The sequence below is a fragment of the Ziziphus jujuba genome, chromosome 3 (assembly GCF_031755915.1).
Source record: "Ziziphus jujuba cultivar Dongzao chromosome 3, ASM3175591v1".
NCBI classification, from domain to species: domain Eukaryota; kingdom Viridiplantae; phylum Streptophyta; class Magnoliopsida; order Rosales; family Rhamnaceae; genus Ziziphus; species Ziziphus jujuba.
In genome coordinates this window covers 27,555,035-27,567,755 of record NC_083381.1, presented here as the reverse complement: position 1 = coordinate 27,567,755, position 12,721 = coordinate 27,555,035, and the positions used below count along the sequence as shown (strand labels likewise).

The 12,721-nt window shown below is 31.9% G+C and overlaps 1 protein-coding gene across 1 annotated transcript; it reads right to left on the bottom strand.

The window, feature by feature from the left end:
* Positions 1-296: 296 nt before the first annotated feature.
* LOC107405283 (putative F-box protein At5g66830) lies at positions 297-1,595 on the bottom strand. Its single transcript, XM_016012315.3, has one exon. It carries the CDS (start codon positions 1,593-1,595, stop codon positions 297-299), a length of 1,299 nt encoding a protein of 432 aa, XP_015867801.3.
* Positions 1,596-12,721: the final 11,126 nt, after the last annotated feature.

The window sequence follows — 12,721 nt, the reverse complement described above, 5'->3', positions numbered from 1 at the left end:
ATATATATAAATAACAGTTATTTAATTAAAAAAAGGAAGATAAAAAAGACACAGTAAATAGTGCCTTCAGTAAAGGTCAGGAACAACTCTAAAAGCAGTCCAATAGCAATGCTCCAGATCCATATTGATTTCCATATATTGTTTATATATATCTACATATATATAAACATTTATATATGTACATATATTTCTGCATCTTCCAAATACCAATTTGTGCATAAATAACAATTATAAAAATAAATAATTTAATTTAAAAATTAAGAAATAAAAAAACAGACTAATATAGATGGATGCCTTTAAAAAAGATTAGGAACAATCCAAAAAGCTGTCCAATAATAATGTTCCCAATTCAAATTTAATTCCATAAAATGGTTCTGATCCTTTTTTTGTAAGTGATATACTCCAACTTTATGAACATATTCAAAATATCGATTTATTTTAAATCGATCAGTATAAGGACGAACGGTGATGTATAATGAATTTTCTTTCCATTCTGGAAACTTTCGAGCATAAATTGAGATGCATTGATTTTCACCTAGAAACAGTGACTGACCACCATCCCCAAAAGTTTTCACTATTTCTTCCCATCTTTGGCTACTATAAACCAGCTTATACACGTAACATTCATCTGTGTAGTGGTCTGTATCATTATCAATGGTAACCTTTGCAGAAACCCGTAACACATACAAAATCTCATCATCCAATGATTTTGCCAAATAGATATTATAGCAAGATTTTTTAACTCCAGGATTAATGATACCTAATGGAAAAGAAGGATTTTTAAATGTTGCAACTTTCTTTGGAATATAATTGTCAAAGTCCCATACTTCAACTAAGTCATTCCTGCCTCCGGGCACTAATGGTCCGGTTTCATGGTATTGCAGTGCATAGAGGTGATTATTGTGGAATATTAGATCGGCGTATAAAAAGAATTCTCCAAACCCAGTCCACGTATTATTATTAATATTGTTGTTGTCTTCATGATCTCCTCCATGCTTGTAGTTGTAGAAGGCAAGACGTCCGCAGATAAGTCCATGCATAATTACGATCCAAAAGCTGCTGCTTTTGGTACAAGATCGTGGTGGCGTCGGATCAGAGGAGAGGATAGCTTTGGTAACACGAAAGCCGTTAAAACTGGTGATGGTTGGGAGTTTGATTCTAGATCCTGAGAATGGATTGAGTATGCATCCATTATTGGATTTTTTGTCAAAAACTATGAGCCACCCATATGAGGATCCCACGCAATACGGATTGTCAAATCCAGGGCCTAGGCCTTGGAACACGTTCTTGAGTTTGTACTGCTTCTGCTCTGCAAAATTGAAGAAGCACAAATGCCTTTTGTGAGGGCTTTCACATTCACTACTAGGAAACATCAGCCATGGAGATTGATTATTAGGAGAATATACCAATCCACATGTATAGGAATTCCCAGCCTTATACCAAGATCTACAAACTGCTTTGAACCGAGTGATGTCCACCAAACCAAGTTTTTTCATAATTAATTCAACGAGTTCGCTTGGAAGCTCCAACCAATTTGGCTGCTGCTGCTGCTGCTGTAATCGTATTCGTACACACCTTCTCTCTAACTCTGCCATTGTCAATCAAGATTGTTGAGTCTTGATAAGGATGATGAGATTTTGTATATATATATATATATATATAGGAGACAATAATATTTTTTTGTATATATATTAATTGTTGTATATATATACGAGACAATAATTTTATTTTATTTTTATTATTATTACGAAACTAGCTAGTTCCCTCTCAAGTTGATAATTAGGATATCTAAAAGCTTTATTGAGTTTCTATAAAATATTGTTGCAGAGAGAACAAAATATTGCTTATAAATAGATATAGGAAATATATATATATATATATATATTAATATTATTAGGAAACTAATTTTTTGTGGTAGAAATATTATTAGGAAACTACTCCCTTGTCAAATTATATAAGGATTTCACAACCTATCATTTGATTTTTACATGTTGCTTCTCAACTTTATCTACCGTGCATTACTCCGCTTCGTTGAATTTTAACCACCAAAAATAAATAAATATCTTTATCTTTCCTAAACTGTTTTTAATTTAATCTAATGGAAATATAAAATCAGAGCTAAGTTTTTTTTGGTCTTAAAATAAACAGTATGTTTTTAATTTAATTTAATGGAAAATTAAAATATAAGAGCTATTTTTTGTTTTTTGGTCAATGGAATTTCCTCCTTTTTTTTCCTGCTTTAGAAAGGGAGCTTCAAATCATACTTGGTTGTCAAATTTTTCTCAATTAATATGCAAAACGTTTCCAAATATAACATCAGAACACTGAGTTAGATTCAGCTAAATTAATTGCAATAGAGTAAACTACTTAAAAAAAAAATGATCATAAAAAAAAAAAGTTGAAAATAACAACATTGTAAATAATGTAGCAAATAAAAAAAAAGTTGAATGAAAATAACAACATTGTAAATAATGTAGCAAATATATCATGATGGCTTAGCGGTTCACTTTTTTAATGCTGAAGCCAACTGATATGGTTTGTTTCTGCCGCTATAAAAATTTCATGGCTTTATTTTTGTCTCAGATTGTTAGTATGTTCTATTGTGATTATCACTTTCCTTCAAACGGATAAAAATAAAGTTTAAAACCAGATCAATGGTTAAAAATAAAATAATTCAATGAAGTTTTTTTTTTTTTTTAGCCCTAACAATTTCCAAAATATATTTAATCAATTTCTAACATGTGAAAATTTTGAGATATATTGACTACAACTATTTTTCTATGTTTTTGTTAGAAGAACTTCTGCTGTAAAATGATTGAGCAAAACTTTTGGGCAAACTTATTACTAGATTACCGAAGAAAATGAAGAATGTGGATTTTTTTTTTTTTTTTTGGGAAACAGAAATGTTAATTTCCCTCTATATATGACATAATCACTGATTTTGTTTTGACGATCTCAAGTTGATTGAAGATTTTATGCCGCTTCATATGATATTTATTTAATGGTTAGAATTAAATACAATCATTTTACTTAAGAAAGCAATTATCTAAGCTTCTAAGTTTCCTTCTATGTTATTTTAAAAATTATAATATATATTAAATAAATAACCAAATCAATAACATGGTTGTCTTTCTTTTCAAATCAAATTTTGTTATAAATAATATATAAATGCTAGCTATTTAAATTAAAAAATATTAAACATCATAACGAAATGTATGTTATGATTTATCAACCTTTTTCAATAATTTATAAAACTTTGCAATATATTCAAAAAAATATAGTAAGAAAATTTTGATTTACAATTTTTGATAGCTTTTTTTTTTAGAAATTTATCCATATGTATAAAAAAAAAATTGTATTTTGTATTATATAATTTATTTAGAAAATATTTTTATTTAGTATTAACCAAGAGCTTTAAAAAAATAAGTCGTAAATATTGAAACTATCAACTATATGATTTCTTTTCTAAAACTAGTCACATTATTAATGATAATAAATCTTATTTTAGGCAAGTAATATAATCCAATGGTTCATGTTTGCTCAAAACATGTGGCATTATATTATTTATCTAATTTGAGATCCTCTATCCCCATAAAAATGGAAAAGATATTCTGTTAGCATTTGTTTTATCCAACGGCTTAAAACATGTTAAAAATTTTAAACATGTGCTTATCTGAAATTTCAAAGATGCAACTATATCTGAAGCACAGACTCTATATAAACGCATCAATTTAATACAAATGTTAGAGTTTCCAATTTGAAAATAATAATTTGGTATAATTTTAACCATTCAAATCATTATATTAACATGGCATAAAATAGTAAATTGAAATTGAGATTCTTTATTCCTATAAAAATGCAAATATCATGTTCTTTTCTAGCAATCTAGAATATGACATATAAACACTAACATTTAGTAAAAAAATAAATAATTAAAATTATTTAAAATACATTTAATAGTTGTTTTGAAATTATCATTCAAGATCTTCTAATTTGTTTTCTTTGCTATACGTTAATATAACTTGCTTCAAATGTGTCTGCACATAGTATCAATTAAGCAACTATGCAAACTGTAGAAAACTAAATATATAGATTAAAAAAACATGGGCAGACAAGTTAACCTTCACAAAACCATAAATAGAACATCAATTGAGAGTAAGAAATTTACAGTCATATTGAGATAATTCTTTGATGGAAGCGTTCTTCTCACTTATCTCCAAATCGCGTTCTTAATATTGTAACAAAAAGCAAACAATAAATAAACTAAACAAGTTTGAATGTTAAATTAAATTTTTTTATGTGTCCTCTTGAATTTTTAAGCAAACTTTTTGTATATTATGTAATAGGATGAATAAAGATAGTAATAGAAGTACCATCTCCCTTGCTCTGTCGCTCAATATTTCTCTATGAGAACCCAATTTTTCTTTTTGTTTAAGTAATCCATATCCTTATCTTGTAGTTAGGTATCATTACCACGGAGTTAAAAAAAAAAAAAAAAATTATCATTACCATGAAAATTGATAAAGAATGTACATGAAATTTAGATAAAGAATTTCAAAAACACTAATACAATTATTGAAGGCCCAAATGTACATTACAGATATTGAAGCAGGGTAAAATTGATGATGTTTATAGTTTCATAGAAAAACAGTTGACTTCAGGTTCAAAAGAAATTTGAAACAACTTCAATGGTAACAAGTTTTTCACCATCTCAAGTTATCCAAGTCAATTCAACTTCAATTTCCTTTTCCCATGAGAAGAATTCTAGAGTTTTAACTCCTAACACCCAATTATCAAAAAAGAAAAAAGAAAAATCAGTATATAGAGTGAAGATTCATGTGCTGTTGATGTTCCAGGCTTTATATATAGAAACAAAATTTTGAGAGATCCCAAAAAACTAAAAACTACTAAAAGCAAAATTTCAAAACATTTCCCTAAACAGTAAAGTTGATAGTAACAAAATTTCCAAGTAGATAATCCTTTGATGCTGCCGGTTTGGTAACCTCTTTTCTCCAAACTCGGTTCTCTTTCATGAGGACAAAGTGACTGAATGCTTTCTTCATATGTAAGCGGTACATTATTCCCGTCTTTGATCCCCGAGATCTTGATCTATTTGGAGCTTTCTTCTGTGGGATTATATACATGTAAACCTCCAAGGTCTAAATACTTGAGATGCTGTGGCACTGGCACTGGCTGCTTGTTTCTCCCCATTTGTAATACTAGTTCACCATTCCTCCTAAAAGATAAGGGTTTCAATACTGATATTCTCCTAAATTGTAAGGGTACTTTTAATAGATTTACAGGCTTGAGTTCTGCGCCATGTTGAATGCTTATCAACGTTGTCCACTTCAGTTCATTTTCTTCTTCTTCTAAGATCCACATTTCAATCACCTTAGTGTTCTGATTCAGACACCGGTTATGATATGCACACAGCTTGTTTTCTTTGAAAACCACCAACTTTAGTTCAACCTTCTGATTGGCATCAGAAGGTGGTTGAACCCAACTATGCTTCTCTTCTGAGAAGTTTAGTTGAAGAATCCAATGACTTTTCGAATTCAAAGGAGAATTCAAAGGAGTACTCACATAAGCCAAAGGCCAATAAAGAGCTCCATTCACCAGAGAACCTATGTTAGGATTATAACCTGGTCCAATGTTATACCTGTTCCTACAAAAGGGAATGGTTTTCAAGACTCTTCAAGAATTTATCTTCAGTGAATAAACCCTTACTCTGTGTTTAAATTTTCCCACAATCTTATAATCATCTCTACGATTATCATAACCGAATCCAACATATTACTTTGTAGAATCCAACTTATTTACAATTGATAATTTGTTCTTGTATTCTTTGGTTAATGGGTTCCACAATAGAAATTTGTAATGTTTCAGAGAAGCAATAAAAAACCATTAGAGGAACCAAGTATCTTTAATGGTGACTATGATTGTTTTAGTGGAATAGCAAGAGAAAAAGGAAGCCGTCTGACAATATTGCCTAATGATGCTTCATGATCAACAATTTGAATTTCTCCGCTTGGAGATGAAACTATTAGTTTGGTTGACCTAGCCTTGCTGGAAATGTGCTTATTTTGAGCTTTGCATATTTCGTTTAGCACTAGAAAATCCAAAACAAAACCAACTATATAGATATGTATGTGTATATATATATATATATATGTCACATCCGGATTGAGAAACTCTTAACCATCCCAAACCATAAACACACTTTCAGAAAATATCTTTGCAAAAGAGAAACATACCAATTTTTTTCTTTTTTTCTTTTTTTTTTTTTGGCTAATCTTTTTACACAAATGCAACGATCAGGATTATATATGTGGTGTCGTTTAAATGTTAAATAAGTGCACTATTTATCAGGAGGTCTTGACTTTTTTTTTTTTTAAAGAAAATGGATTTTTAAATATTCATGCTAAAACTTCAAGATTTTCTTATTATCAGCCTCTTTTCACCAATAATTTCCACAAAATAATCACCTTACGTAGGGCTATTTTCTTAGATACCAATAAAAAGTGAAAAATGATTTTTCAACGAATTTAATCAATTGAATTCATGTTTTTATAAGAAACATATACTTCAAACCTCTGGTCCAAACATTAAACAAATATATTATTCTCTAATCAATAAGGGTGTTTCTTCGACACAAAATGATGCTAAACTCACCGAAAATTTAACAGGAGAAACAAAGGGACGGAGAAAATTTCATTGCGGAATGAAAATTTAACAATCTATATGTTCAGCATCAAGCAAAGATCAATACAAATACCATGATTAATGCTTAAGTATATAATGTTGAATTAAATTAATATTTGTGGACTTGGCATAATCAATTACTCACTTACAGGGCCTATTTATGCCATTAATGGGACTGGCTTATTTTATTATTTTGTAGTAGGGCCCTTGGTCACATACTCTCTATAAGACTCCAGTTGGCCCATTGGACTGGAGGACCAACTCTCTTTATAAGCCCATTGACTTATCCATATTTTTTCCTAGTATAATTATATTATCAAATTATTATTATTTTATGTGTGTCAAAATTAATGGATAAGTCTGACTTGCAGAGACTATTTAAAGGGTCTAGGGCAAGCAGACAGATATACCATACAGTATTTGGAGATTAGGGTTTTCAGAAATCTGAGAGTGGTTTGAGAGTAGTGTGTCCATAGGCACTACTTTACGTTGTTTCTATTTTGCAAGATTAAAGATCTAATTTATCAATGACTGCGTTTGCAGGTTAGTAATTTATGATTTATGCAATTTATTATGTATATTTAGATCCATAAAATTTCTAACAATTGGTATCAGAGCCTAGTGAATATACATAATAAATTATTTTGAAATTTGTTGTTATATTGATATGCGGCCATTGAACTTTCATCGTGTATATTGATGACATGATATTTATTTTATAATTATTCTCTCGTCCTTGTGATTCTGCTATTACATGCTTGTTTTCTGAAATCCAATATGTGATATTCATCTGTGTTTGGAGCTATTGATTATCTGCAGATCCAAATTTTAAGGATGGAATTTTATTGATTAATTTCTCTTCTCTTGTGCAATAACAGGTTTATATTGAGTTTGTGCAAATTATGTGAATTTTTTGTTTTAGTTCGAATTAAGACCTATGGTGAAAAAAAATTCTTCTTTATTGTGTTTTATACTGTTTATTAATTGAATCTGAAAATCCTTTAAAAAAAATTATAAAAAAAAAAAAAATCGGCCTGCTTTTACAAAATTTTGAAGAAAAAAAAAATTTGTGTTTTGCATGAATTTTTGTTATGGGTGTTGTTGCATCTTGTTCTCTAAACCCTTTTGAATTCGGATAAATAAATAAAAAATTTTGAAAAATCCAGTTCTGGCCGCACGTATAAGTTCTCTTGGGCATTGATTTTGGCTGCTAAAAAAAATTGAAATTGATTTGTGGAAAACATTACCCAAGAAAAGAGGAATCAAATGGCACCAAAATTGTAGAAAACGATTGCCGGAAAAGAAATTTTCAGGCGGGTTTGTCAACCGGGTCATGTGACCCGTTAACCAGGAAACCGGGTCGTCCTTGACCCGGCTGAAGGAGGAAGAAGGCTGACGTCAGCAACCCGAAATTAAAAAAAAAAATTTTATTTGTTTTTTTTTTTTTTGTTTTGTTTTGTTTATTTATTTGTTGATGATTTATTTATTTATCTATTATTTATTGTTAATAATTAAAAAAAAACCTTTATTTTATTTTATTTGATATATCTTTATATCATTTTATCACTTATTTATTGTTGATTATTTATTCATCTATTGTTTTATTATTATTTTAAAAAAATGTTATTTCTTTATTTATTTATTTGTTTATTGGTAATTAGTTCATTTGTTTATTTGTTTAATTATTTTATTCCAAATTTTATTAAATTAAATTAAATATTTGTGATTAGAAAATTGGATTGTGTGAGCTTACCCAAAGAGGCTTTGTGCCTAGTTGGTATAGTAGTGTGGGATTTTAGGTACTCACCTGTCGTGAGACTTATTTTATCTGCATTATGTGTACCAATGTAATATGTGTTGGCATAGTGGATGGGTTATCTTTTTATTTACCTATATCACGAAATTGCCAATTTGTTAATTATCTCCCACTTATTAACCAGGGTCTTTACAGGTAACTAGGCTACCCTATCGGTAGTTTTAGTTGCTTTGTATGACGCTTGGAATGGCAGTGGAAGTTAATTAAATGCCATGTATTGCAGGTTCTGAGTTGCCCTGTCGGTGATTCAGTTCAATGCATTTGATTGTGGTTATTTGGTTGACTGTCCCTGGCCCGCGTAAGGGTATCTTTAGTGTTACAAAGACCCTAGCGATATTGATATTTTATGGTTTGTGATAAGGGGCTGGAAAATAGTTGTTGTTTTATATATATTAAATGCTTTGTTGTGTTTACTATTTTCACGATTAGTAGCACCCCGAATGTTCTGCCTATGATTGCCATGATGAAATTGGATGTGATAAATTATCAGAAATGGAAGAAAACCTTAGTTATGAATTTGACCTTCATGAAATTGGATTTGGCTTTGGAGATAGATCCACCAGAGATACCGACTGATGAGAGTACTGTAGCAGCTAAGAAACTTTATGAGGATTGGAAGCACTCTAATAAGTGCTGTATGATGATGATGGAGAATTATATGGATGGTCATATATGCTAGTATTCCTAAAGTGGATATTGCAAAGGAACTTCTTGAAAAGATAGGAAAGAAATTTATCAAGTTTGATATGAATAAGAAGTATTATTATTTGGACCTTTTAAATAATACTTAGTATGATGATGCTTATCAGATAGGAGAAATAAAAGAGTACTTCAATGGAAGGTGTGGCTACTGCAATGAAGTTGGACACAAAAAGATAGAGTGTTGGAATTAAAAGGGAAAGCAAGAGAAGAAAGATAATATTTTAATGATTATTGCTTCTAAACGTTCAAGAGTTAATGACAATTCCTCAATGTTATGGCATAAACGTTTGGGACATATTTCTAAACACAGAATGGAAAGGTTAGTAAAGGATGGGATACTTCCTAATCTTGATTTCTCTGATCTGTTGACTTGTGTTGAAAGTGTGAAAGGGAAGTTAACTACCAAGGTAAGAAAGGATAAGTTAGCTAGGTGTGGAGATGTTTTGGAGTTAATCCACACTAACATATGTAGACCTTTTACACCAACTGCTTTGGGTGGTTATAGATATTTTATTACCTCCATTGACGATTACTCTCGTTATGGACATGTTGAGCTTATTCGTGAGAAGTCAGATTCTTTAGTTGCCTTTAAAGAGTTTAAGGTAAAGATGGAGCTTCAAAAGAATAAGAAAATAAAAGCTGTAAGGTCTGATAGAGGTGGTGAGTTTTATGGTAGATATGATGAGACTGGAAGGAACCCAGGGCCTTTTGCTATTTATTTGCGTGAGTGTGGCATTGATGCGCAATATACGATGTCTGGCACACCTCAGTAAAATGGCATAGCTAAGAGAAAGAATAGAACTTTGTTGGATATGGTGCGGTCTATGTTGGCAAATTCTAAGTTGCCAGATTATTTGTGGGGAGAGGCTTTAAGGACGGCTGCTTATATTTTGAATCAAGTTCCAAGTAAATCTGTTCCTAAGACTCCTTTTGAGCTGTGGTCAGGGAGAAAGCCTAATTTGCATCATTTTCAAATATGGGGTTGCAAAGCTGAAGTAAGGATTTATAATCCCTAAATTAAGAAGTTGAATCCTAAAACCATTAGTAGATATTTTGTTGGCTATTGTATAGGATCTAGGGGTTCAAGATTCTTTTGTCCTTCTCACACCACCAGGATCGTGGAATCAGACAGGGCCATTTATTTTGAAGATGATTTTGGGTTTGATGATAGTAATGGTCCAAGGGAATCTCAATTTAGAGAAGAAAGTGTTTTCATTCCCAGTATAGTTGTTCCTAATAGAAATATTGTTGATCCAGTAGTTGGTCAGAATGAACTCATTGTTGAAGAGCAGGATATTCCAGCTATTGCAGATGCTGATGTACCTTTGAGGAGGTCACAAAGGATTAGGAGATCAGCTATTCCTGATGACTATGAGATTTACTTGCAGGAGCATGAGTTTGACATAAGTGATGATTCAGATCCAGTCACTTATGAGGAAACCATAAGCAGTTCAAATTCAAATTTTTGGTTGGATGTAATGGAAGATGAAATGAAATCCATGGCATCAAATGGAGTTTGGGATTTGGTTGAGTTGCCAGAGGGTAGCAAGCCTATTGGGTGCAAATGGGTCTTTAAGACTAAAAAGGACTCCAATGGTCAAGTGGAGAGGTATAAGGCTAGACTTATAGCTAAAGGGTTTAGCCAGAAGGAAGGAATTGATTATACAGAGACTTTCTCTCCTGTATCCACAAAGGATTCTTTTAAAATCATTATGGTGATTGTGGCTCATTATGACCTGGAGTTGCATCAGATGAATGTCAGAACTGCTTTTCTGAATGGTGGTTTATATGAGGATGTATATATGGTTCAACCAGTTGGTTTCCAACAAACAGGGAATGGTAATTTGGTTTGTAAGCTTAAGAAATCTATTTATGGTCTTAAGCAAACTTCAAGACAATGGTATCTTAAGTTTGATAAGGTTGTCACCCAAAATGGCTTTAAGGAGAATGTTGTTGATAGATGCATATCTATGAAGGTCAGTGGGAGCAGTTTTATATTTCTGGTGTTGTATGTTGATGACATACTTTTGGTTACTAATGACACTGACCTATTAACTGAGACAAAGCAGATGTTGTGCAACCATTTTGATATGAAAGATCTTGGTGAGGCTGCTTTTGTTTTGGGCATCAAGATTGTTCGAGATAGGACTAATTATGTGTTGCAATTGTCTCAGAGAGCTTATATTGATAGAATTCTTAAGAGATTTGATATGCATAATTGTTCTCCTGGAAGTGTACCGGTTACGAAAGGTGAAAAGTTTTCTAAGGATCAGTGTCCCAAGAATGATAGAGAAAGGATGGCAATGAAGAATGTTCGCTATTCTTCAGCAGTGGGTAGTTTGATGTATACTCAAGTTTGTACACGGCCTGATATAGCTTTTGCTGTGGGTGTGCTTGATAGATTTATGAGCAATCCCGGTTCAATTCATTACCAAGCAGTTAAAAAGGTCTTCAAGTATCTTCAGGGTACTAAAGATCATATGTTGACATATCGTCACACCAACTCTCTTGAAGTAGTGGGTTATAGTGATGCAGACTATAAAGGTTGTGTGGATGATAAGAAATCTACCACTGGTTATATATTTATCATGGCAGGAGGTGCTGTGTCTTGGCGGAGTGCCAAGTAGTCAGTGACAGCATTCTCGACTATGAAGGCAAAATATGTGGCGTGTTATGAGGCTACCCATCATGCAGTTTGGCTACGGAATTTTATCCGTGATTTAGGAGTAGTTGACTCCATTGAGAGGCCTATTATGATGTATTGTGATAATACTGCAGTCGTGTCTTTCTCCAATAATTTAAAAGGTACTTCTGGTGCGAAGTACATTGATGTGAAATATTTTGTGGTAAAGGAGAAAGTTGAAGAGGGCCTCATTACTGTTGTTCACACTCCGACTTATAGCATGGTGGCAGATCCACTGACCAAGGCTTTACCGGTAGGCATATTTGAAGAGCATGTGTCCCGTATGGGATTGTTAGGTAGTTGAGACTGCTGTGGGTCAGTGGGAGTTTGTTATGTTTTCTGTAGTAATATCCATGTTGAGTATTATTTATTTCTTTGGATATTTTAATACATTGATGTATGTGGATCATTATTTATTTATGAGATGATTTATTACACATATTATTGCTCCTTATATTTACAGGCCTGTTGAGACTATTAGTCTATGTATATGTGTATGTTGATCCACAGGACATGGTGAATCCCTACTACCTAGTTTGGGTATATTGTTGTATCCTGTCAATACGCAATGTGCTTGAATGAAATGGTTTTGTGTGTTGGGGGATTGTACATGGTTAGGTAAATCTCTACTACCTAGACTGAGTTTATGGCATGCAAAGTACTCGGTTGAAATGGTATAATGTTTTGGAAGATTTACTGAGAAAATCTTTACTGCCTAGTCTAGTATATTGTTGTGCCCTGTCGGTATACTATATATTTGGATGAAATGGCATTATGGTTCGGGAGATTCTATAGTAAGTGAGTTTGGATTTTATATG